At 38.7% G+C, this 25,897-nt stretch overlaps 1 protein-coding gene across 4 annotated transcripts in view; it reads left to right on the forward strand.

Moving 5' to 3' along the window:
- LOC126282195 (putative helicase MOV-10) overlaps positions 1–25,897 on the forward strand; it is a 294,822-nt gene that overhangs the window by 151,746 nt on the left and 117,179 nt on the right. For all 4 annotated transcript variants that reach the window (XM_049981725.1, XM_049981728.1, XM_049981726.1 and 1 more), the window contains 2 exons: positions 9,239–9,403; positions 17,730–17,880. In XM_049981725.1, the coding sequence (XP_049837682.1) occupies positions 9,239–9,403; positions 17,730–17,880 (316 nt within the window). The remainder of the gene's footprint in view (positions 1–9,238; positions 9,404–17,729; positions 17,881–25,897) is intronic.

A 25,897-nucleotide genomic window follows, 5' to 3' on the forward strand; every position in this document is an offset into this window, starting at 1 on the left:
ATAGCAATGGCTACCTGGTAAAGCTTAACGCTAAGCTTACGACTTGAACCAAACTACTGTAGCTGTATCGTCTTTCATTCGACCGAAATTGTGTCTCGTATTACAATGGACCAACTTTGTTTCGATTTGGAGGTGCGGCCTAAAACTTTTCTCTCCCCTTGAATTTCGAGTCTCAAATTTTATGTGCAGCTTAGATTCGGAATTTTTTTTTTTCCTTTATTTCGATTCTCATTTTTCAGGTGCAGTTTAGATTCGAGTAAATACAGTACATGGAAGAATCCTGGAGATACTAAGAGGTATCAGATAGATCATATAATGGTAAGAAAGGAAACAGGTTTTAAATCGTAAGACATTTCTAGGGGCAGATGTGGAATCTGACCACAATCTATTGGCTATGAACTGAAGATTAAAACTGAAGAAATTGAAAAAAGGTGGAAATGTAAGGAGATGGGACAGGGATAAACTGACTAAACCAGAGGTTCTACAGAGGTTCAGGGACAGCATAAGGAAACAATTGACAGGAATGGGGGAAAGATATACAGTAGAAGATGAATGGGTAGCTCTGAGGGATTAAGTAGTGAAGGCAGCAGAGGTTCAAGTAGGTAAAAAGACGAGGGCTAGTAGAAATCTTTGGGTAACAGAAGAAATATTGAATTTAATTGCTGAAAGGAGAAAATGTAAAAATGCAGTAAATGAAGTAGGCAAAAAGGAATACAAATGTCTCAATAATGAGATCAACAGGAAGTGCAAAATGGCTAAGCAGGTATGGCTAGAGGTCAAATGTAAGGATGTAGAGGCGCATATCACTAAGGGTAAGATACATACTGCCTACAGGAAAATTAAAGAGACCTTTGGAGATAAGAGAGCCACTTGCATGAATATCAAGAGCTCAGATGGAAACCCAGTTCTAAGCAAAGAGGGGAAAGCAGAAAGGTGGAAGGAGTATATAGAGGGTCTATACAAGGGCGATGTACTTGAGGACAATATTATGGAAATGGAAGAGGATGTAGATCAAGATGAAATGGGAGATACGATACTGCGTGAAGAGTTTGACAGAGCACTGAACGACCTGAGTCGAAACAAGTCCCCAGGAGTAGACAACATTCCATTAGAACTACTGACGGCCTTGGGAGAGCCAGTCCTGACAAAACCCTACCATCTGGTGAGCAAGATGTACGAGACAGGCGAAATACCCTCAGACTTCAAGAAGAATATAATAATTCCAATCCCAAAGAAAGCAGGTGTTTACAGATGTGAAAATTACCGAACTATCAGTTTAATAAGCCACGGCTGCAAAATACTAACGCGAATTCATTACAGACGAATGGAAAAACTAGTAGAAGCCGACCTCGGGGAAGATCAGTTTGGATTCCGTAAAAATGTTGTAACACGTGAGGCAATACTGACCTTACGACTTATCTTAGAAGAAAGATTAAGGAAAGGCAAACCTACATTTCTAGCATTTGTAGACTTTGACAATGTTGACTGGAATACTCTCTTTAAAATTCTAAAGGTGGCAGGAGTAAATTACAGGGAGTGAAAAGCTATTTACAATTTGTACAGAAACCAGACTGCAGTTGTAAGAGCTGAAGGGCATGAAAGGGAAGCAGTGATTGGGAAGGGAGTGAGACAGGGTTGTAGTCTCTCCCCCATGTTATTCAATCTGTATATTGAGCAAGCAATAAAGGAAACAAAAGAAAATGTGGAGTAGGTATTAAAATCCAGGGAGAAGAAATAAAAACTTTGAGGTTCACCAATGACATTGTAATTCTGTCAGAGACAGCAAAGGACTTGGAAGAGCTGTTAAACGGAATGGATAGTTCCAGAATGAGATTTTCACTCTGCAGTGGAGTGTGCGCTGATATTAAACTTTCTGGCAGATTAAAACTGTGTGCCCGACCAAGACTCGAACTCGGGATCTTTGCCTTTTGCGGGCAAATGCTCTACCGTCTGAGCTACCGATGCAAGACACACTCACGCTGGGCGTGAGTCGTGCTTCAGTAGCTCAGATGGTAGAGCACTTGCCCGCGAAAGGCAAAGGTCCCGAGTTTGAGTCTCGGTCGGGCACACGGAATGGATAGTGTCTTGAAAGGAGTATATAAGATAAACATCAACAAAAGCAAAACAAGGATAATGGAATGTAGTCAAATTAGGTCAGGTGATGCTGAGGGAATTAGATTAGGAAATGAGACACTTAAAGTAGTAAAGGAGTTTTTCAATTTGGGGAGCAAAATAACTGATGACGTTCGAAGTAGAGAGGATATAAGATCTAGACTGGCAATGGCAAGGAAAGCGTTTCTGAAGAATAGAAATTTGTTAACATCGAGTATAGATTTAAATGTCATGAAGTCGTTTCTGAAAGTATTTGTATGGAGTGTAGCCATGTATGGAAGTGAAACATGGACAATAAATAGTTTGGACAAGAAGAGAATAGAAGCTTTCGAAATGTGGTGCTACAGAAGAATGTTGAATATTAGATGGGTAGAGCATGTAACTAATGAGGAGGTACAGAATAGGATTGGGGAGAAGAGAAGTTTTTGGCACAACTTGACTAGAAGAAGGGATTGGTTGGTGGGACATGTCCTGCGGCATCAAGGGATCAAAAATTTAGCAATGGAGGGCAGCGTGGAGGGTAAAAATCGTAGAGGGAGACCAAGAGATGAATACACTAAGCAGATTCAGAAGGATGTAGGTTGCAGTAGGTACTGGGAGATGAAGGAGCTTGCACAGGATAGATTAGCATGGAGAGCTGCATCAAACCAGTCTCAGGACTGAAGACCACAACAACAACTCATAATCTGAAACACTCCCAGGAGAACACTTGTTCTGGTGGCAGTAACACTCAGCCAAAAAAAAAAAAGTTCCCTTCGCTGGGAGAAAAAGGGGATAGGTTAGGGTGATTAGAAATTAGAGGCAGGTCATCCAGGCCAAAGGATGAGAGGGACATCTGTGAAGTAAAAGCCATTTATAAAAGTGGAAGTAAGTAAGAGACCTTTAGTTGCAGCAGAATCTTGAACCATCTATCTGAGGACAACCTTTTAACAGCATCTTAAGTTTGGCTTCCCTAAAGCTACTGAGAAACCATTATGTGACCTCACAAACTCAGTGCTGTTTGAAATAAACAAGAGAAATCACCCTGTTGGCATTTTCTGTGATCTTCCCAGGATCTCTCATTGTGTAAATCATAAAATTCTGTTAGGGAAACTAACATTGTACATCATTTACGCCTTCCTCTTGTATGGATGGAATCTCATGTTTACATCAGATAACAGAGGATCATGTTAGTAAATGATGCAATAGAAGTAAGATTCAGTCCAGAGTGGGAAAACAATAAGTATGCTGTCCCACAAGGTTTGGTTCAAAGATGGCTCCTGTTCATGGTCTATCATGGTCTACATAAATTATATTTGTGGGACACTCTTCAAAAACTGGAATGTTTGCTGATAACAATTATAAAACCTGTGATGAAACTTAGTTTGATCATTTTGAACTGGAGTACATCATTATGAACCAGAGTCCAAGTGTCAAGTCATGCAACGGAAATACCCTGAACTACCTGTTCATGCTGTTGTTGTTGTTGTTGCTGTCGTGATCTTCACTCCAAAGACTGGTGTGATGCAGCCATCCATGTGACTCTATCCTGTGTAAGTCTCTTCATCTCTGAATAACTACTGCAACTTACATCCTTTTGAATCTGTGTACTGTGTTCAACTCTTGGTCTCCCTCTATGATTTTTACCCCCCACATTTCCCTCCAGCACTAAGTTGGTGATCCCTTGGTGTCTCAGAGTGTGTCCTCTCAACCTGTCCCATCTTCTTGTCAAGATGTGCCACAAAATTCTTTCCTCCCTAATTCTGTTCAGTACCTCCACAGAACCACATTTTAAAAGCTTCTATTCTCTTCTTGTACAAACTGTTTATCACACATGTCTCACTTCCATACAAATACTTGCAAAAGACTTCCTGACACATAAATCTAAATGTGATGTTAACAAATAACGGAACAGATTTCCCGTGGTATAGAAAAACATCCCGACACTGCTGCAGAAGCACAAGAAAGAATGCAAAATTTCCACGGCTGGCATTGCTTTATAGAAGCTTGAGACATAGCACAGACTTCAGTGCAAGATGATTTTAATAATTTCCACACGAATACTCTGTCTCTAAATGTGGCAAACAATCCAGAGAGATTGTCATCTTGTTGTTGTTGTCTTCAGTCCTGAGACTGGTTTGATGCAGCTCTCCATGCTACTCTATCCTGTGCAAGCTGCTTCATCTCCCAGTACCTACTGCAACCTACATCCTTCTGAATCTGTTTAGTGTACTCATCTCTCGGTCTCCCTCTACGATTTTTACCCTCCACGCTGCCCTCCGATGCTAAATTTGTGATCCCTTGATGCCTCAAAACATGTCCTACCAACCGATCCCTTCTTCTAGTCAAGTTGTGCCACAAACTTCTCTTCTCCCCAATCCTATTCAATACCTCCTCATTAGTTACGTGATCTATCCACCTTATCTTCAGTATTCTTCTGTAGCACCACATTTCGAAAGCTTCTATTCTCTTCTTGTCCAAACTATTTATCGTCCATGTTTCACTTCCATACATGGCTACACTCCAAACAAATACTTTCAGAAACGACTTCCTGATACATAAATCTATATTCGATGTTAACAAATTTCTCTTCTTCAGAAACGCTTTCCTTGCCATTGCCAGTCTACATTTTATATCCTCTCTACTTCGACCATCATCAGTTATTTTACTTCCTAAATAGCAAAACTCCTTTACTACTTTAAGTGTCTCATTTCCTAATCTAATTCCCTCAGCATCACCCGATTTAATTTGACTACATTCCATTATCCTCGTTTTGCTTTTGTTAATGTTCATCTTATATCCTCCTGAAAGAAGGATATAAGGTGAACATCTCTTCCAAGTCCTTTGCCGTCTCTCACAGAATTACAATGTCATTAGCAAATCTCAAAGATTTTGTTTCTTGTCCCTGGACTTTAATTCGTACTCCAAATTTTTCATTGTTATTTGTTGCTGTGTGCTCCACATACAGGTTGAGTAACATTATGGACAGGCTACAATCCTGTCTCACTCCCTTCTCAACCACTGCTTCCCTTTCATTCTCCTCGAGTCTGATAAATGCCATCTGGTTTCTCTACAAATTTTAAATAGCCTTTCACTCCCTGTGTTCTCCCTGCTACCTTCAGAATTTCAAAGACGGTATTTTGGGCAGCACTGTTAAAAGCTTTCTCCAAGTTTACAAAAAGCCATAAACACAGGTTTGCCTTTCCTTAACCTATCTCCTTAGAGAAGTGGTACGGTCATTATTGCCCCACGTGTTTGTGCATTTCCCTGGAATCCAAACTGATCTTCCCTGAGGTTTACATCTACCAGTTTTCCATTCTTCTGTGAAGAAAAAGGTGGTTTGCAACATGACTTATTGAACAGATACGGTAATATTCACACCTGTGAGCACCTTATTTCTTTGGAACTGGAATTATAAAATTCCTCTTGAAGGATGAGGGTATTTTGCCCATCTCATACATCCTGCACGTCTCATACATCTTACACAACTGTTCATAATAAATTCAAAATGCAATTTTTAAGACCATTTCGACCAGCTTTTGCAGTACTGTGCATTTACTACTCAGTCATGATGGCGAATGATGTCAAGCCGATGCTGAAAAGGAAATGTCTGGATTTGCATAGGAGAGGCATGCTTGTTCTTCAAGACAATGCCCTACCTTATATGACACAACTGATGCTGTGAACTATTGGTAAAGTGGGTTTGGAGCATCTACCTCACCTTCCGTACAACCCCTTCAGATTTTTATGAGTTTGATGTGATGAAAGAAGCTTTTTATTGCATCAAGTCCAGCAAGAATGAAGAAACTGGCCCCGAGATCAAGGAAAATAATTTTTCAATTAGGGGATAAGATCACTTGTAAAAAGATGAGGTAAGCATGTAGAAGGGTGTGTTGAGTACACGGAAAATTAGACAAAAATGCTATTTAATAAACCATTTCTACTGTGCAGTTATTTGTCATTATCTTTGCTATGATAGCACTGTTGCTATGCTGTTGCAAATGGTTCAAATGGCTCTGAGCACTATGGGACTTAACATCTGAGGTCATCAGTCCCCTAGATTTAGAACTACTTTAACCCAACTAACCTAAGGACATCACACTCATCCATGCCTGAGGCAGGATTCAAACCTGCGACCTTAGCAGCAGTGTGGTTCCAGAGTGAAGCGCCTAGAACTGCTCGGCCACAGTGGCCGTCTGCTATGCTGTTCATAGTAGCTTACGAACACTCCTATTTCCTTATTCACTATTAGACCTGTTCCTGCGGTTATCCATATTTATTGGGATGTCATCACTGTCTATTCATCTGACTCAGAGTCCTGTTCTTCCTGCATCCTCACTTCACTAATTCTTACTACATCTAATTTCAACCTTGCCTTTTCTCTCTTTGTATTGTCTAACATACCTACAAGCTGATATTCCATGCTCAGGCCCAGTCATACATTGTATGACTGAATAATAGCACAGACTACTATGTTATGTGGAAAAACTGGTGAATACGATGAACGGGGAGAAGGGGGGATGGGAGGAGGAGGAAGTATTCTATGTAGAGTAGATGGGACCATTACAATAAGCTCGTTGTCTAGTGGTGAGAGAAATATTAGCTTGGCTGTCGCTGCTGTAGTAAAGGTGAGTAATGAAACTGTATGTAGCCATTAACAAACAGATCAGGATTCTCTCATTGGTGTTTATTAATGGCCAGAATTTCAAGTAATGCTAGTTTTTTGTCTTTAATTCCTCTATTAAAAACTTTACATTTAATATCATATGAATGCCATTCATTTAGAACATGTTTAGCAAATGTGGACACTTCCTTTTTCTGTCTCCAACTGCTTCCAGTACCCAGTCGGCCTAGTTGTTATTGTCCTATCAGACTGACCAAAAGCCAGTGCATAATGAACTATTAAATAAAAGTTATTGTGCAGCATTAACATTGTAGACTGTATTCTAGTTTTTATGTCTATGTGCCCCCCAGGAATCAAAAGAATTTTCCATAAATAGTATACATTTCTTATTATGCACAGACTTCCATACATTTACTCCTGTACAGTAGATGTTCGCTTACTGGAAATTGTATAATAGGACACCATACTATTATACTAATTGATAGATAATATGGCTTGTCTGTATTTTACTGACTTTAAATTTTTTGTGCATACATATTATTCCTGTGCTTATTTGCTTTGCATTCCTCTTTTATTCACCACATCTCATGGAGGGAAACTTATTTGGATCTCCTGATCAAAATTGCTTTTTACACACTACAATATTTCAAAAAGTGTGGGAGACATTTTGCTACTCTTCTTCCTTTGTTTCTCCTTGGCCATCTTCTGTGTTGCAGATTTCTGTTAAATCTGTTGCTGAAGTAAAAGTGGAATGAGCTGACAGCAATTCATCACTTCAAATGTAGTCATCTGCACTATATGAAAAGTTATGCATTTTAATCAATTCAGCAATTCAATTTCTTGAACTTTGAGGGCCACAGAGGCATCTTGTTCTCGACTTCCAAACCACACTTTGTTGGAGCACTTAAGGACAGTTTCGAGCTTTATTTCTCGTATGGCCAACCCAACCCAATCCAATTTACTGCATCCAGATCAGAAACTGAATATGCAAGAGCAAATGCACTTTTCATGTCTTTAACACTAAGAATAAGAGGCTGTGTCAGTTATTGCCTATAATGGGACTTGAATACGTAAATTACCAGATCCATGGTCATTATGAGGTTGGTTGAACCTGGTGGGAACCAAGACAAGTTCAGGTTTGGTAACTTATTTTAGGCTGCAGGTTACATTGTCTGTGAAAAGGAGATCTTGATGATTTCATTTTTTCATTGTGGAATTGAGAGAATCCACCCACTATCCATAAGACCACTCACAATCCACGTCTTTTTATTTCTTCACCACATGACTGGAAGCTTACTCACAGCTTTGTTTTTGAAACAAGGGGTATTGCCACCTTTCCAATCACCAGTGGCTTCTCGACTTCAACTAACGTTTTTCCACACAGCATTATAGAAAATCTTTCCCTGGTCGTTTTCTGTCAATGCACTTTTCACCTCAAATTGCTAGTACAAGTTTTGAAGGCAGTGCATGATAAAACAGTATGACGTTATTGGCAGTGAACATGCCTATAGGGTCATAATTTGCAATTCAATTGTACAGTAATGTTTTCGATTCTGTTGCTGCACTTTCCTGCACACACTTCTCTTCCCCACTCTTCCCCACATATTTCTTCTACATGATGTTTTGTCTAGCTTTAAATCTGTTCAGTTATCTTGTAGATCTCTTAAATTCCATATCCCAAACTCTTTAGGAAGTTTCAGAGACTTGTTCTGCAACAAGGGTCAAGACAAAGTTAAATTTGTTGCCCACTCACTTACGAACCATTTACACAATATCTCATTAATTTCTTCATTTCCGTCTCCGTCTTCTTCACTTTCCTTTCCAGTTTCCCATCCTCTCATCCATTCATTCCGTATCTTATCCTTGTTTCTCCAAGCATCATAAGTCTGTGTTTTACAACATTTGAAATTCTACATCATTTCACACATGGAGAGTTTGTCTTTCCTCCTTGCCTCAATTTCTTTAACCTTTTCATTAAGTGTTAGCAACATGTGCTTTCTGTTCAACATCATGTTATCACTTAAGGTGCCACAAGACAATTGAAACTGGCAGAAAATAATGCAGGTAGTGTATATCTTTGTAATGCTTGACCTTGTAGGCTAAAATCATTGTTTAATGGAACAATACTCACCTTTTTCATACAACAGCATTGTCAGGGATGTACAGGCTTCATGTTAAAAGTAGTATTTCGTTTAGACATCAATAATTGAGGTATACTGTAATACTGTGGTCTAAAGCTTTTTTCCACATTGTATAGTGAATTATTAATTATGTCTTAAAATTTGCTTTCCATTTTTACATTAGGCATGTTCCACTATGTACAAAAAGATTAGTGTATAAAAGTATATTGAATCTGTCATGACTGGTTTAACCAGATTTTCCAATTATATATGTTCTACTTTCATGAAGTCTTACAGTATTTACTTTTTGTATTCATAAATTGTACAGTTCTTGAACATTATGTAGCTCTCACATTTTTCATTGCCTCCTATCTGTACACGGAATTTTGTTTTTTATTTTCAGGTTTCTGAAGAAATTTATGCCAAATATGAAGTTTAGCATCTCATTTACCGTCAATAGGTACCCTCTGCAATTACAGCACCGTGCTTTGACACTGTTAGAAAGCAGTAATATGAGCTCATTAATGTTTCCAAATAAATACAGTCATTCATCATCTGCAAACATTCAGTAAGTCTCTGCTGAATCTTTTGTTAATAATCAATAGTCACTGTTAAGTGAGACAGCATTATCTACAGCCCATGATATCTTTAAGGTAATTTATTTCATTTGACATAACAAATTTCAGTGCATTCTTACTGCATGTTTCATTACTTCACTAGAATGTCAGGAGGTATTATTTGTAAGCATTATGGGATGGATAACACAGTGGTCTAAGAAAGAAATAATGTGCATTTTGTGTGGATTATGTGAATAATGATAGTGAATTCTTTTTATTGTCCTGCTAATTATTTGGTGTTTTGTAAAATAGTTCATGTAACATGACAGCAGAAAATATATTTGCTGTTCATAGGAAACATGTGACTGGCATAGTGACAACTTAATGACAGTCAGTGAAAGTCAGAGTACAAGCACTCAGTTATGGTATGTCACTCCCAAGTTAGTTTTGAGTACCCCACTAATTGCTGAGAAAAAGTATGGTAATCAGCATTACTGTGTTTTTAGTCTAGGAGATGACCACATACCACAATAATTGCCTCTATCGAAATCAGCAGCACACGTGCCCGGAGTAATAGTTGGTAGGATACTACAGCTGATTTATGAAATAATGAGAGGCAACTTTCAGCATGTTAAGGTTTTTTAAAAACACAATTTACTTAGCAATACACAAATCTATAGTCTGCTATCGGCGCGTATTCATGTCTAGAGTGAACTGATATAAACTTCGGAGCTCAGTGGCATGAAAGCACATCACTTAATTTCGTGCACAAATTAATGCTCCTCACAGAATAATATTCCATGCAAGCTGTTTCACAAAAGAATTTCTAGTTCAAAGCAACTAACCACACAGTTTCAATGTTCTGACTGCACCATAAAACAATATAGTATTTTGGTACCTCACACACTGAAAAAGTCCAAGTACATCACTTGTATTTGAAACTTTTCTAGGGATCCAACACACTTAAATTTCTAAATACACAAGGCTACTGATAGAAAAATGTTCTAAGTTGTACTCAACTGCCATTGACCTGGCAATCAAACCGTTGTTTGTTCCCCATCTGATTACTGCCCAAACTCACTTCCCCTGTTTGCTTTCAGTCTCCACCTAGTTTCATCCATTCCTCCCACAGTACATATCAGTGCTACCCATCCTATTCTGCTAGGTAATACTTTTATGACAATATTTGTATATTTTGAAGCCATAAAATGTGCGTGTTGACTCCAACAGTAACAAATACTTAACAACTATCAAATTTGCTCATAAAGAATTTAATTGATAAAATTTGGATGAATTGCACCTTGTTGTTATAACAAAGAAAAATACAAAATTAGTAGTGGATAGACATATGATGTATGGTATGATTTTGACCTCCTTCTCTCTCTGACATCTCACCACTTGTCTTTGTCCCTTCTAACCTTCGTAACAGTTGTGTACCCCTCAACCTGGGGTATGAGTGACTTGTTCCTTCTTTCCAACCTTCCCAAACATATCCCTCTAGGAATAGTTCTGGCCTTTTGAATGTGTTGATCAGTAGTACTGGAATTTTGCCTCTTGAAGATAATGACTGGTAAGCCACTTGGTCTACCTGTAGTTTTACAATTCTACAAGTGAACACTCTTTTTGACACATAAATTTGTATATGTCATTCTTATGAGTCTTTTGCTTCTCTTTCATTCTGTGCACTCTTAATGGTGGTAACTTGCACTTGTTGTATGTAATTACACTGATTAATGCCATAAAATTTCCACCATGATTAATTACTATTAAAACATATGTATTTGTAAAAGCAAAGTTATTTCCTTGTAGATAAATACTAGAACTATCGTATGCTGACAAGTTTTTAAGCATGTCAGTAGTGTACTGGCTGAAAATTAATAATAATGTCCATCCATGAAGCCACACTCCATTTTATCCTGTGGTGCACATGTGCACCACAGTGGACAGCTGTTAATGTCGCTTCTTTGGCATTTTCAATCAGTCCTGAGACTGCAAATGCATGCAGTTCACTTAAGCGGACACTCCCTACTGGTGCTATAGCCTCTGTGCATATGCAGCCTCAGGACTGATTGAAAATACCAATGAAGGGACCATTAACAGCTGTCCACTGCAGTGCACATGTGCACCACAGGATAAAATGGAGTGTGGCTTCATAACTATCCATGTATGGCACTTGAGGAGTATAGTCTGTTGTTACATAACTGACTGCTGTAAGTATATTTTTTATCTCCTGTTAATTTTTAATCAAATTGCATAATTTGTCATCCTAAACAGTCCACCAAGCAGAGACTCAAAATTTTCTTTTCATAGCTGTGTTTGCATTTTGTTCAGTTCACAGTCTTTAGCTTGTAACTCTCATACTGTATGATACTAAAATCCAAAATCCTTAGTGTTCTGTGTGTGCTGCCATGGCATACTGTAACCATTATAATGACATTCAGGGGGCACACACTACTGCTCGCTTGTGACAAACAGAGAGGAGAGACAGACCGACACTGTGACAGCTAGTATGTTGGAGTCTGGCATGACCCCATCAGAGGTTGTGCCCAAGGATCAGTGCCATCTGAGTAGTAGTGCCACAATCGTTGACAGTAATGTTGACCCACCTACTGGGTTTCCATGGCAATGTTGGGTGGTTCTACAACAGTTGGCTGTATTTATTACTTGATAAAATGGATTAATATGATATGTTAAATATAAAAAATGGTCCATTATTTGGAGAGCACATGTCTGTAGACTGGTCGGGTCGAAAATTTTATTTGTTTGGGGTCTCCGTGTTAGTGTTGTTATAATCATTTTATCTTAGCTTTTTCGACCTTCAAAACACAAGCCACCAAAGTGGTTGGTTTTTGATTGGTCTGTATAAAAGGTTACTGCACTTTTCGTAAATTTTTTTGTATATAAAAAAATTTACTTTTTTTCATCAAGATGTACTTTATTTATGAGGGACTCCACAGTTTTTTATGGTATTGCAACTACATGCAACCTTTTTAGACTGTTCTGTTTTTTTTTTTTTTTAATTGCTTGGATTTCTATAGTATTTTTTTTTCATAGATAAGTAAGACATATGTCAAGTGAATATGTAGACATAGACGTATACACTTGCATTGTGAGACAGCTCTTTCCATTTTTACTGACCATGAAGATGGAAAACTATAAATACTTCTAAACAGCTATTTTCATATAATGTTATAAAGTCAATGAGCTTTGACATTTTTTTAGCACATACTTAATGTAGTTTCCTACCTAGTGTGTTTTTGGACACAAGAGAACACGTCGAAAAATATTCATGATATTTTGAGTCTTTGCTGTAGTGCAGAAAAGACGATGCAACATGTTTTCTAATTTGTTTTGGAATAATGCACAGTATAAATAATTGCATTAGGAAAAGACAGACATCCACCAATATGTTTTTATCTAGCAAACACCTACAGTTTGGTTAATCATTGTGAATTAACTACTACTGTACTTGTGATGTGATAAGATTAGGACACGAATCTGGACCTTCATGCATTATTGAGCAGTATTCTACCAAAAGAGTAGTCTTAGGCTCTTAGTATGGTATACAGTAGCGATCTGTAAAGTCAGTGAGTATTGGAAAAGAAAAACTTCAGTGGATATCCGTAAAATTGCCTGAGCTCACACACATTGTTACAGGATGCCTGTTTCATTAAGGAGCCTTACTTGCTCAATATTTATTGCAAATACTTAGTGCAAAAAAGTAGAGCTCTGCATTCTGGTCCTAAACAGACCAGTTGGGCCAAACTGACCATCATGTCATCCTATGCCAATGGCATCATCAGATGTCGTATGGAGGGTCATTGCTCAGCAACCTTCTCTTCCAGTTGTCATCAGGTTTGTTCATCTCGGAACTGCTACTAATGTGTCTAGTAGCTCCTCAGTTGACCTTGCAAGGCTGAGTGAATCCCACACCAATCCACCCACCAAGGAAAAATGCCTGGCAGTATCAGGAATTGAGCCCAGGTCCTCTGTGTGGCAGTTAGCCACGTTGAACACTCAGCTACTGAGGCAGACACACAGTACTGAGTTTTGCACAATAATGTTGACCAGCTGAGAGGGCTATTGACCGTTTGTGTAATATATTAAAGGAAACTACAGAGTTCTAAAATAATGATACTCACTCAATATAATGTGGCATATATGGTACCATGTAAGGGTGATATTGTGCAATTCACAGAAGTTCCTGCTGAGACTTCATGATTTGGGCATATTCGAACAAATGATATTGTGACGCCATATGAATATGAATTCATCAGGAAAGGCAAATGAAAGTAATAATTTGGTGAATTGCTTTCAGCAGAGTAGTTTAAGTATATATTTAATACATATTCAGTAATTATCTGAAGAAACATTTAACAAAAGTGCTTAATTGCAGGGAAATAACACTGCAACTGTGTATTAGTATTTTCAGAAACTTGAATTATTTTTTCAGAAATATGTGACAGCAATACCTACTGATCCTCCGCACTGTTATCTTTCTCTTTCGTGATTTATATACATTCTTGTAGACATCTGTTTAAGGAGTTGGTCATTCTGCTTCGCAGTATGTTCATTTCCTCGTGAAGTTTGTTGTAAATAATCCATTGCAGTTGAAAAGGAACAATGATGTACATAATTACAATAGTGATAATACCAGAAGTAAAAATGACATTCATTACTCTGTAACACCCCACACATTGCTTGTCTGGATTTTGCGTGTGTTCGCCCCTAACAAACAACTTACAGAGAAATTGGGAGTGGACATATTCGCAAAAATGGACAACATTAGATTTAAATGTCCCCCTGTCACCCCTAATTAATCTGTGGTGGTTGTGCTCGCACGTATTTGAACTCTAAACATGAACCATAATGAAAACTTAGGGTGTTCAATGACATGAGACAATTACACAGAAATAAAAATGAAACAAAAGGGTGAATTCAGGATAAATTACTGAAAGTAAAAGCTCTGCTGAATCACAATAAATTTTACTATAACCATCAGATCAATGCTGAATAAAACACAATGAAGAATTTACAAATTACCCTCTTAACTGGCATTGGCAGTGAACTGTGACAAAATCGATATCAGACGCGATCTCTTATAAATTGGCTGACGAACTGACATCAACACAAACGTAAAATACTAAGAACCACTACACCCCAAAGTGTCATGAAACCTCCGTGGAAACAGCAATTGCATGAGACCCAACTATTTAATGTTACTCCTAACTGGCTGAAGTGGAAACGATCTCACCATAATACTGCTGAGATGGCTGCGATCTCAGGCGGGCAAAGGTGCGGCCATAGAGTACGGGCACAGCAGCTCGGAAATTGCACTCCTACAATACTTGGATAACAGACAGCTGTCTGTAAACTTAGCAAATTTCGACAATCTTCCCATCAGCAAAGAGCTGGCATGGCTAACGTCGTCTCAGAATGAAAGCCCAAGACGAAATACCACGACAGAGTGTTGAGAAAATTCGCTCTTCACCTCTGTTTCTCCTACCAAGACTTTACCAAGCCAATAACATTGCTAGGAGCTTTCAAAATACCCAGCTTGCCATGCAAACCAATGTATGGCCTGGGAATCGAACTCGTTTCCACAATTCTCCCCTTTCCACAAAATTTCATGAATTAACTCCGCCCAAGCCATCTGGGAAGATCCACAGCTGCAGGCAACAACAATTGTTCCAGAATTTATCTCTTAAGGGACCACTTGAAAGTTTCCCTGGCAAAATTCCCTGTCGGAGCGAACAGAGACTTCAGCTACAGAAATTTTGTTATTCTGGACTCTTGACCTGCCCCCCTTGAATTACTGGAAGGTGTAAAATTAGTGGAACTTAGGTGCCCACATGTCCTGCAAGCTACTGCTCTGTTTAGTAAACACTTGAGTTCCTGCACCTGGAGATGCACCTGCCTGAAGGGCTGACGTCCGCCGTTGTCTGGTCGCTAAATGGATTACAGGGTCTTCCCGGCCCTGGTCCATTCATAACATCGAGACCCCCATCTCTGGCTGCTGGCCGAATTGCCCGCACTCTTGTGCAGATATTTTCCACAGACATTTCAAACACCGTAATCTAGTGTTACTCCAACAAGCAGTAACTAATTATCTACAAATTGATTGCACCACTGTCAGTCATTTTTATTGACTTAAAGTGCTTGCAAAGTGATTATAGTTACATAAAATGGACTCTTGTAAGGGGCAAGATGTTGCGACCTTACAACTCCACATTAAAAGTTGTCTTTAACATAAAGTGTAATACACAATGCTTCAACAAAAAATTTTGGTCACTTATGCAGTCATATAAAATGTTTGCCAGATACAAAAGTAAAACTTGAAAAACTAACTAAAAAAGTTTCACCTTGGCAACTCTTTCTATTCCATAGCAAAATTTCTAAAATAAGTGTGTGTGTGTGTGTGTGTGTGTGTGTGTGTGTGTGTGTGTGTGAGAGAGAGAGAGAGAGAGAGAGAGAGAGAGAGAGACAGACAGACAGACCAGAACTGTGGAAAGTGAAATCCAATCAGGATGTGGACAGTATCTTTTCTGTGTACATAAGGTGTAACAAAGTGTACCAATTCATTGACCGACCAGCATTCAACCATTAAAAGTTCCGACAGTCAGCTTGTTCTGGTGCAACTTCTCTTAACCAGTTAGTATGGCTGTGTGTAGAATAACTTCCAAGCCACTTTTTCACCCAGTACTGTTTCCTCTTGCTATTCTTTTTGCAACATGTAGTGACTGCAGTTGCTTTACATGTGGGGCTGACATGTTTGTTATGAAGGCACAGTTCTAACTGACCACTACCAGGCCACTTTTGCATAATATGTTGACAAAATATTGTTGCATAATAAATGTTGAACTTTTGAGGGCACCTTTCGGAACAAAAGCACATATAATAACAACACAGTTTTTCTTTGGTGTGTGTGTGTGTGTGCGTGTAGTTCTTAATATTTTTTTTATCCTTTTAAAATGTAATATGTTGTCATTTTTAATGATTTTTGTGTTTGTGTACCTACAGAGAAGACTTGTATTATTTATGAAGCAAAATCTGCCTGATAAAATCATTAAATTACAAGGAGACATAATTGCTGGCCACTTATTATCTTCAGGAAGGGATATTCTAAATACTTCCAATAGAAATATATAAAAGTAGGATAATTTATCTGAGCTTTTGAAACTTTAGTTCTTTCTCAGTCAGAAAATAGCAATAGATTGGGGAATGTTTGAAAAGGGTGGGGGGTGGGCTGGTCTGTCACTCAGACGTGGATGAAAAAGACTCACCTGTTGTGGGGATGTCTTAACCTTTCCCAGCCTATCCCTCTTGTGTCCCCAAGGAAGGAATGACAGTTTGAAAAGCTAGGACAGTTTTTTATAGGTTTAAAAGTGGCTATGGGCAGAACTTAAATTATCGCCTCCTGAAGGTAAATACTCTCCAGCCACTGTCTACTTTTAACATTCCACAGCTATCACTTATCAGGAAATGATAGTTGTACAGTTTACATCTAAAATGAATTTCCCTCACCCCACACTGAGACACAAGCCATAGTTCATCATTTGTTAGTCCTGCAGTAAATACTGGAGCACACCTTAAAAATTCTTTGAACTCTTTCATGGAGTTTGTGCTGTCATTTAAGTTATTTAAAAGTTACAGTACCATTGAAAGTTGAATTATGCAGTGCACATTTTGATTGCCCACACACTCCCATTTTATTGTATATCATGTAACATATATCGTTTTTATGGTTACTTCACAGGAAACACGAATAATGGTGCTTTTTCTGAAACATTGAACACATACTGACCCTTTTTAAAACAATTTTAAAAGGCAGTTTAAATCAAATTTTTACTAGTTGTAGGGCAATTTACCGTAACTTACATAGTAGCCACCACTTTTAAGCATTCAAGATGTACATTCCAAACAAATTATTTTTTGTGCGTCTCAAGACACAAAAATTTAAAAAAATAGACTGAAAAAGTTTTAACTTGATGTCAGCGAACTGTCTAATCATCTGTAAACAGACAATAACAGCACTGTTTAATGTTATTGAGCTTGAAGTATATTCTTTGAGTACAAGTGCAGAGTAGCTTATCAGGATTGCTCTGCATTTCATCACCTAAATCTTAGACACATGTTTAAACTACATATTTTGATAGGTCTACTGAGCCAAAAAGATATTGTGCCTTCTTATGTTTTAAGTTGCATTTTGTATCAACTGCTTTTACGTTAAAAATCACTCAAGTTAATTGATTTTACTGTTTTTTTTTTCTTTTTTCTTTTTTGTCATATATCTTACCACATTGAAAGAAGTTAAGAATTAAGTATATCCATTTTCAGATCCTGGTTCAATTATTTAATTGCAACAAATGAAGAACAGCAAACTGCAGTGTGCAATATTGTTTCTGGTTCTTTCTATCCATCTCCATATGTAGTCTTTGGACCACCCGGCACAGGCAAAACTGTGACAATAGTAGAGAGCATACTACAGGTTGGTGACAATGTACTAATAAAAGTAACTGCTGAAATTCTTTGTATAATGTTTTACATTATTATAGCCAAGAGAGACAGAAAACCAACACCCACCACAGTAGAACAAATTTAAATGCCTTCTAGATTCACAAATAATGAAGAAGCTGAAAAAAGTATGATGAAATAAAATAAATTATTCTGATAATTAACCCTTCTGCTCCTACACACATGCTCTTTGCAGTCCGAGCTGAGGCAGCATTTGTTATGACTGATGTACTGAAAGTGAAAAAATGGATGATTAAATAAAAGAATTTATTTTGATAGCCCTTTCACTGCTGCAGATGTGCTCTTTGCATTCCATGCTGAAGCAGCTTTTGTTATGGCTGTACTGTTGAATCTGACTGTGAAGTTATTTGGATGTGATTAACTGGCCTAGGTGAACTCAGGTGACTCATCAGATGTTTTAATGACTACACAGTTCTACTGTAGCAGTTGTAGAATAATTCTAAGGAAGTATATGCTCAGTAGCAAGGAAGTACTCCAATCATGCAATTTAAGTTAGAGGGATCTGTAACCTACTGAGTATAGACTGAGGACCACATACTGATCAGCAGATGTGTTGAATTGTTAACAGACATACAAAAAAGAATGAAAACTTTGCTAGTTTACAGAAGAATTCCTTTGACAAACTAGAGTGTGGTGGGTAGAGGGAGAAGAAGGGGTGGGAAGCAGTGAATTGTGAATTGTGAATTGTGTTTTATTCATCTCATGACGTACATTTGCAATCCATTTGGTTTGCGTACAGGAGACATGTCAAAAATTTATAAAACAATTACAATGATTTTTACATTAATTAATGATAGCACTATAATAAATAACAACACTATAAGGATATTTCTTGGAACATGTAACACATTGTACCCAGCTCAAATTTCCAGATTGTCCTGCATGAATTCATCCACTGAGTAATAACACTTCATTGTCAGTACCTCATATAGCTTTCTTTTAAGTGAACCTAAATTCATCTGCATCAACTTGTTCCCTTTTAATTTATTAAAAATTTTCATTCCCATGTATTGAGGTCCCTGGGCAAACAGTCTGAGGCGGTGGGTGGGGAGCATAAAATTTTCTTTGTTTCTGGTATCATGTGAATGGACAAAATGGTTTCCCTCAAATAAGTCGCGTCTGGAGTACAAAAATATAATAATCTCATATATGTATAAGGATGGCAGAGTTAATATTTTGAGTTTCCTAAATAATGGTCGACATGGTTCTTTGTGATTGGCAGTGCACATATTTCGTATGATTTTTTTCTGTATTTTTAGTATCCGCACTATGTTTGTCGAGTTACCCCAAAAAACAATACCATACCTAATAATGGATTCAAAGTAGCTTGTATATGCTACTTTCCGCGTGTCAATGTCCGTTGCAGTTGATAATATTTGCATTGCAAATGCAAAGCTGCTCAATTTGTTTGCAAGGTATTCAATGTGTGCCTGCCACCTCAAATTTTCATCTACTTTTAGACCTAAGAATTTGACTGAGTCAACTTCTTCTATAACTTGGTTGTTGTGTACAATCTTAATTTGCTCACATTTTGACTGTTTGGTTTTGAACTGCATCACGTGAGTCTTAGATATGTTTAGATTCAGCCCATTTAGCTGAAACCAAGTTTCTAAGGTACTGAGGGTACTGATCACAGATTTGAGAATTTTTTCTGAATCCTGATCTTCAACTAAGACAGAAGTATCATCTGCGAACAGAACTGATGGGGAGCTGATATTTAATGGTAAGTCATTAACATAAAAGAGAAATAGGACTGGGCCTAATATGGAGCCTTGTGGAACACCCTGAGTAATTTTTTTCCAGTCAGAAAAATAATATGCGCCATTTGAAGAAATGCTAACTCTTTGCTTTCTGTTGGATAAGTAGGATTTAAGCCATTGTAGGGCACTGCCGCCAATGCCATACTTTTCAAGTTTGTAAACAAGCAATGCGTGGTTTACGGAATCGAATGCCTTTGTGAGGTCGCAGAAAATTCCTGCCACCTTATTTCTCTTGTCTAATGACGTACTTATTTTCTCAATGAAACTGTTAACTGCATCTACGGTGTTTTTCCCTTGCTGAAAACCAAATTGATTGTTTAGAATAACAGAATATTTTGCAATGAAGTTTTGGATTTGAGCAACAGAAAGTTTTTCAAATATTTTAGATAGGACTGGGAGAATTGAGATAGGACGATAATTTCCCATGATCTCTCTTGATCCCTTCTTGAATAGTGGTTTGACTTCAGCATATTTCAGTACCTCTGGGAAACAGCCCTCTTCAAAACATTGATTTATTATCTGAGCTAGTGGGTTTGCAATTCTATTGTGTACCACTTTAATAACTTTGGTGGGTATTCTATCCCAACCTGCAGATTTTTTGTTTCTTAATGTTAAAATAGCATTTTCTACATCCTCAAAAGAAACTTTTGAGAATTTTGTAAAGTTTTCAGAGTTTTTGCCTAGGCCAAAGGGATTTACTTTGTTGTGATAATCTGCTACATCTACATCAGATTTTGCTACATTTATAAAGAATTCATTAAAGTACTCTGGTATTTGAGTTGGATTTACAACAGTTTTTCCTTCAATGTCAATTTTTGGAATTTCTTGGTTACAGGCTTTAACACCTAACTCAGATTTAATGACTGACCACACAGCCTTTGTCTTATTTTTATGATTTAAAATTAACCTGTTGTTTGCCAGTTGTTTTGCTGCCTTGACAACTCTTTTAAATATGGTTTTATAGAGTCTAACATATTTAATGAAATTTATATCTTTATTATATTTTAGTTCTCTGTGCAGTTGCCTTTTCCTTACACTGGAAATTTTTATGCCCTGGGTAATCCACTTTACTGTATTTGTTATCTTATTGCTGCAGAGTCTAGGTGGAAATGTTTCATTAAAGTCTGCAAGAAAACTATTTAGGAATTTCTCAAAGTTTTTATCACTTGAGTTACCATAATCAAAAGGCCATGTTTTATCTCTTAGCTTCTCACTAAATGTTAGCAAGTTTTCTTTGCTAAAGTTCCTGCTCATATGGGTTCTTGTATGTGAAATGTTTGTGTCTGTCTGTGGCAGCTCAATAAACAATACATAATGATCTGAAATACCTAGATCTACACAAAATTTATACACATCTTCATATACATAATTAGTTAGAACATTGTCAATGCATGTTGCTGATTGCCCATTGTCCCTGGTAGATTCAAAGAAATTCAATTTGAAACCATATTTCTTAACTAAGTCAGTGAACCTTGAAGCTTGGCTACTATTACATGTGATATCAATATTAAAATCAGCAGCTATTACAACTTTTTTCTTTGTTTCTCTACAAAGGTCTTCTAGCATAATTTGAAGCTTAGATAAGAATAGTTCTGTTGTTGATGTCCCTGGAATTCTGTATATTGAGATTATTATAACATTTGCTAGCGAGTCCACTATTTCTACACAACAGCTCTCGAACACACATTCTTCATTTAAATAATTAAAACAGTTTCTGGTCTCATAATTTATGTCATTGTGTAGAAGTATACATGAGCCTCCACGTAACTTGTTTCTTCTACAAAAGCTACTTGCTAATCTGAAGTTCCCTATTTTGTTCAGAATTTTAATTGTCCCCTCAGTCAACCAGTGTTCATTTAAACAAACAACTTTAATATTTGCATATTCTGACAGAATGATTTCCAATTCATCTATTTTGGAGCTTTTATTATTAGAAGCATCAGTGTTTAAGCCATTTATATTCCAGTGGATAACATACCTACTTTGACTATTTCTTACAGGCTTTAGCATATTTCTTGCCAGATAATGGTTTGGTTTTTTCTTTCTTAATGCTACACACGTTTTTTCACCCCCATCACTACTTATAAGTTTCCCTTATTTTTTATGATCTGGCAAGTATCTAAGAACATCTTACTGAATATTTTTGAGCCCAACCTGTTCAGATGTAGACCATCTTTGGCAAGACACTTTGCACTTAGAAATTTGTTGGGATCAATAAAAACGACTCCTAGCTTATTGCACTGTTCTTTAATATCGCCGTTTATTCGCTGCACATAGCTGTCACTCACCGATCTCCTGTACACAATGCCACTTATTATTATTCTGGAATTCGGGTACAGTCTTCTGGCCGTTCGGATGAGGTTCCTTGTGTGGTTTACAATTTGTAGTTAGCAGCTCAAGAGGGAGGGAGCAGGTGTGCATGATAGGAATGCAAGACGAAGAGGTAGCAGGTTCATGGGCTAGGCATGTGACTTGCAGCTACTGGAGCAAGTGAGGTGTGGTACATGATGAAGATGATGTGGAGGGATGGACTGGGAGGGAGTGACAGGTGGAGGAAAGCAAAACTGTTGCATAGAGGGTGTGGGAACAGTGGGTTAGTGGAGATTGAGACCATAAGGATTACAGGTGGTTAGTTGGTCTGGTCATGTCCATGCAAAATCTTGTGCAATAGATGGAGCAGAGCTAGTATGTGGCATGGCTGTTTTCACAAGTGGCCTTGCCTCTTATGGCTTAAGATGAGTGAGCCTGTAACTGGACTGGAGTAGAATTTGTTGGGTGGCTGCAATTGGGCAGGACTTGCATCTGGGTCTTCCACAGGGATATGATCCTACTGGCAAGGATTTGGGAGGAGTGGGAGTGGCACAGGGTCAACTAGCATGTTATATATGTTGTGTGGGCAGTGGAATACAGATTTAGGAGGGGTGAGAAGGATGTCCCGTATTTCTGGGAATGGATAGACAATTTGTTTCAGTTGCCCTAGTCCAGGGTGATGATACGTGTTGAGGTGGGCACTCTTTTATGGTTAATTCTTAGGGTTGTTATGTGAGGATATGGCAAGGACAATCTGTTAGTAGACTAGACTCTTTTTGGGGTGGGGGGGAAGGGGGGGGGTTAGGGGGGGCGTGCCGGTTAGTAAAGGCCTTATGAGACCTTCAGCACATGGAGCAAGGGAATTTTTGCCACTGCAGATACACTGTCCGCAGATGGCCAGGCTGTCTAGGAGCGATGTGGAAGAGGTGACAGTGTCAAAATGGAGGTACAGTTGATGCTTTGCCGACATAATAATGACAAATGTGTGGACAGAAGTATCAGAGAGGTGGAGCTCAACGTCCAGGAAGGTGGCATGTTGGGTTAGCTAGGACCAAGGGAATTGGACAAGAGAGAAGGTGTTGAGGTTATGAAAGAATATCTTGGCCCTGAGTCGAGTTCATAAAGACATCATCAGTGAAACTGAACCAGACCAGGTTTTATTTTTTCCTAAATGGCCCGTAAACATGGTGACACAGAAGGGTGCCTACAGTTGCCCATGGCTGTTCCACAGATTTGTTTACCTCAAAGCAGAGGCAGTTGTGTGTGACAATATAAATGGTAAGGTGTTAAGGACTGAAGTTTGGAGTTCAAAAGATGTTGGCTGAGGTAGTGTTTGATAGGAGCAAGGCCATCAGCATCAGGGATGTTGGTGTATACAACTTCTATCTGCTTCACTTGGTTCTCCTCATCTCATTGTGCCATTTTTCTGAATGTTGATGACTTCCACCTCTCTGATGGCTCCATCCACACTTCTATCCATATTAAGTCCACTGAGTGCCAAGAGTACCTGCTTTTTGACAGATGTTACCCCTTCCATACCAAAAAATTACTCCCATACATCCTGGCTACCTGTGGATGACATACCTGCTGTCATGAGAATTTCCTTGCCCAGGATACTGGAGGTGTCACTAACAACAATGTAGGAAAAGATAGATTGCTACTTACTGTAAAGAATACATGACAAGTTGCAGACAGGCACTATTAAAAGACACTCATATACAGCACATATAGCTTTCAGCCACAGCCTACATCAGTAAAGAGACACACACATACACCAACAAGCACACCTCATGCACACGTTACGGCCAATTCCAGCATCTCGGGCTGGAATGCCTTCCAGCCCAAGATGCTGGAGTTGGTGGTCATGTGTGCTTGAGGTGTGATTTTGTGTGTGTGTGTGTGTGTGTGTGTGTGTGTGTGTGTGTGTGTGTATGTGTGTGTGTGTGTGTTTACTGAGAAGGGCTGTGGCCAAAAGCTATATCTGTCTTTTTAATTGTGCCTGTCTGCAACTTGACATGTCTTCTTAATGGTAAGTAGCAATCTATCTTTTCCTATTATGTTGATATTCATACCTGGAGTTTCCATTGTTTGAAAGTCTCACTAAGGCCTTCGTAGACGGGACCTCCCTTGCAAACCTAGCCCATGAACAGTTATCTCCTGCCCAAAATTCTCACACTTCCCCAAGAATCAGCTGCAAAGGATCGCACCCCTTCCTAAACCAGTATTACTCCAAACTGGAGTAACTGAACTGATCCAGGGCTTAGGTTGTCTATCATCATGCTCAAAGAGGAGGGGCATCCTACCCAACATCCTTCTACTCCTCCTCAAGCAGTGTCCTATTGATCATCCACTCTACATGACATCTTGAAGCCACTCCTAATCCCAACCCCTTGCCACGGGGGTCATATCTCTGTGGCAGACCACGGTGCAAGATATGCCCAATTTGCTCACCCAGCAGATCTTACTCCAGTCCTGTCATAGGCTTATCCTATCCCATCAAAGGCATGGCCACCAGTGAAAGCAGCCATGTTCTATGTGGTTGTGATCACCAACCACCTGTCTATCGGAATGAATGGCCGCTCCCAAACTGTGGCCAAGAACTCAGTTGACCATCCAGTGACACACCGTGCTGCTGAGTTCAGTGGCTACTTCACTTGGTTCTCCTCATCTCAATGTGCCACTTTGATCACTGTCTCTCTGTTGGATCCATCCATCTGGCTCCTTTCCTCTAGCACAAACTTTTCTGAACTACCTAGTTGGGAGATATTGTTGCATCAAATCCTTCATTCCCATAATCCTCCTAGCCTAAACTTCCATTAACCCACTGTCCCCACACACTTGACCTGACAGTTTTGCCTTCCTCCATCCTGTCATCCCCTGCCAGTTCATGCCTCCACATCACTTTCATATCTTCTTAGTGCACTACTCCATACCAGCTCTAGTATCTGTGTGTCTTATGCCTGGCCTAGTCTCTGCACCTGTGACCCCCTCTTCTTGCATTCATATTTTGCTGCCTCTTTCTGAGCTGCTAGCTACCCTTCTATTGTTTGCTGCCAGTTTCTCCCTCTACTCAACCCACACAGGTGTGTGTGTGTGTGTGTGTGTGTGTGTGTGTGTGTGTGTGTGTGTGTGTGTACTCTAACCTCTCAAATGATTTCTTCTGAAAACTAGCAAAGTTTTCATTCTTTTTGTGTGTGTGTGTGTCTGTCAACAACTCAGTGCTTCTGCTATTCAACGAGTGGTTTTCTTTATTCCTAAATTATTTACATTCTGCCAGAAGTTCCTTCACTAAGAGTATAGTGTGGGACACCTGTGGATATGTTGCTGGTGCTGTGGACAGAATCTTGTGAAGTAGCTATGAACACATTTTCTGAAACTGTCTTAAGCAGCTAGTTCAGCAACCCACGTGCAATGAAAATACATAGTGTCCAGAGAAGGAATGCTTGGTTTCAATATTAAATATCTGGAAAACTATGGTCAATAGACTGAGTGCAACAAAAGTACGTTTATTGTGGCCTGGCGCATTTTGCGTAAAGCACTTGGTGTCTGGCCGATCCTCCAACATTAGCTGTGTGGCAACAAACTGCCAAAAATTGCAGTGTGACATTCAGTAGTAATGGTTTCTCACATGAAAAAGGGGCCATTAACTCCTCTGTTACATACCACAGCCCAAACAGTGTCTTTGGGAGAATACAGTGGTTGTGCTTCACACAAATGGAAATTTATGGAGCCCCAAAAGTGTCAGTTCTGTTTGTTCATGATTTCATTCATGTGGAACTGTGCTTCATCTGTAAACTAAATGCAACCAACATCAAATCCTTCATTATCAATCACTGTGAGAATCTGAAACTTTGTGGCAGATTAAAACTGTGTGCTGGACCGAGACTTGAACTCGGGACC

This window comes from Schistocerca gregaria, chromosome 7 (assembly GCF_023897955.1).
Source record: "Schistocerca gregaria isolate iqSchGreg1 chromosome 7, iqSchGreg1.2, whole genome shotgun sequence".
NCBI classification, from domain to species: domain Eukaryota; kingdom Metazoa; phylum Arthropoda; class Insecta; order Orthoptera; family Acrididae; genus Schistocerca; species Schistocerca gregaria.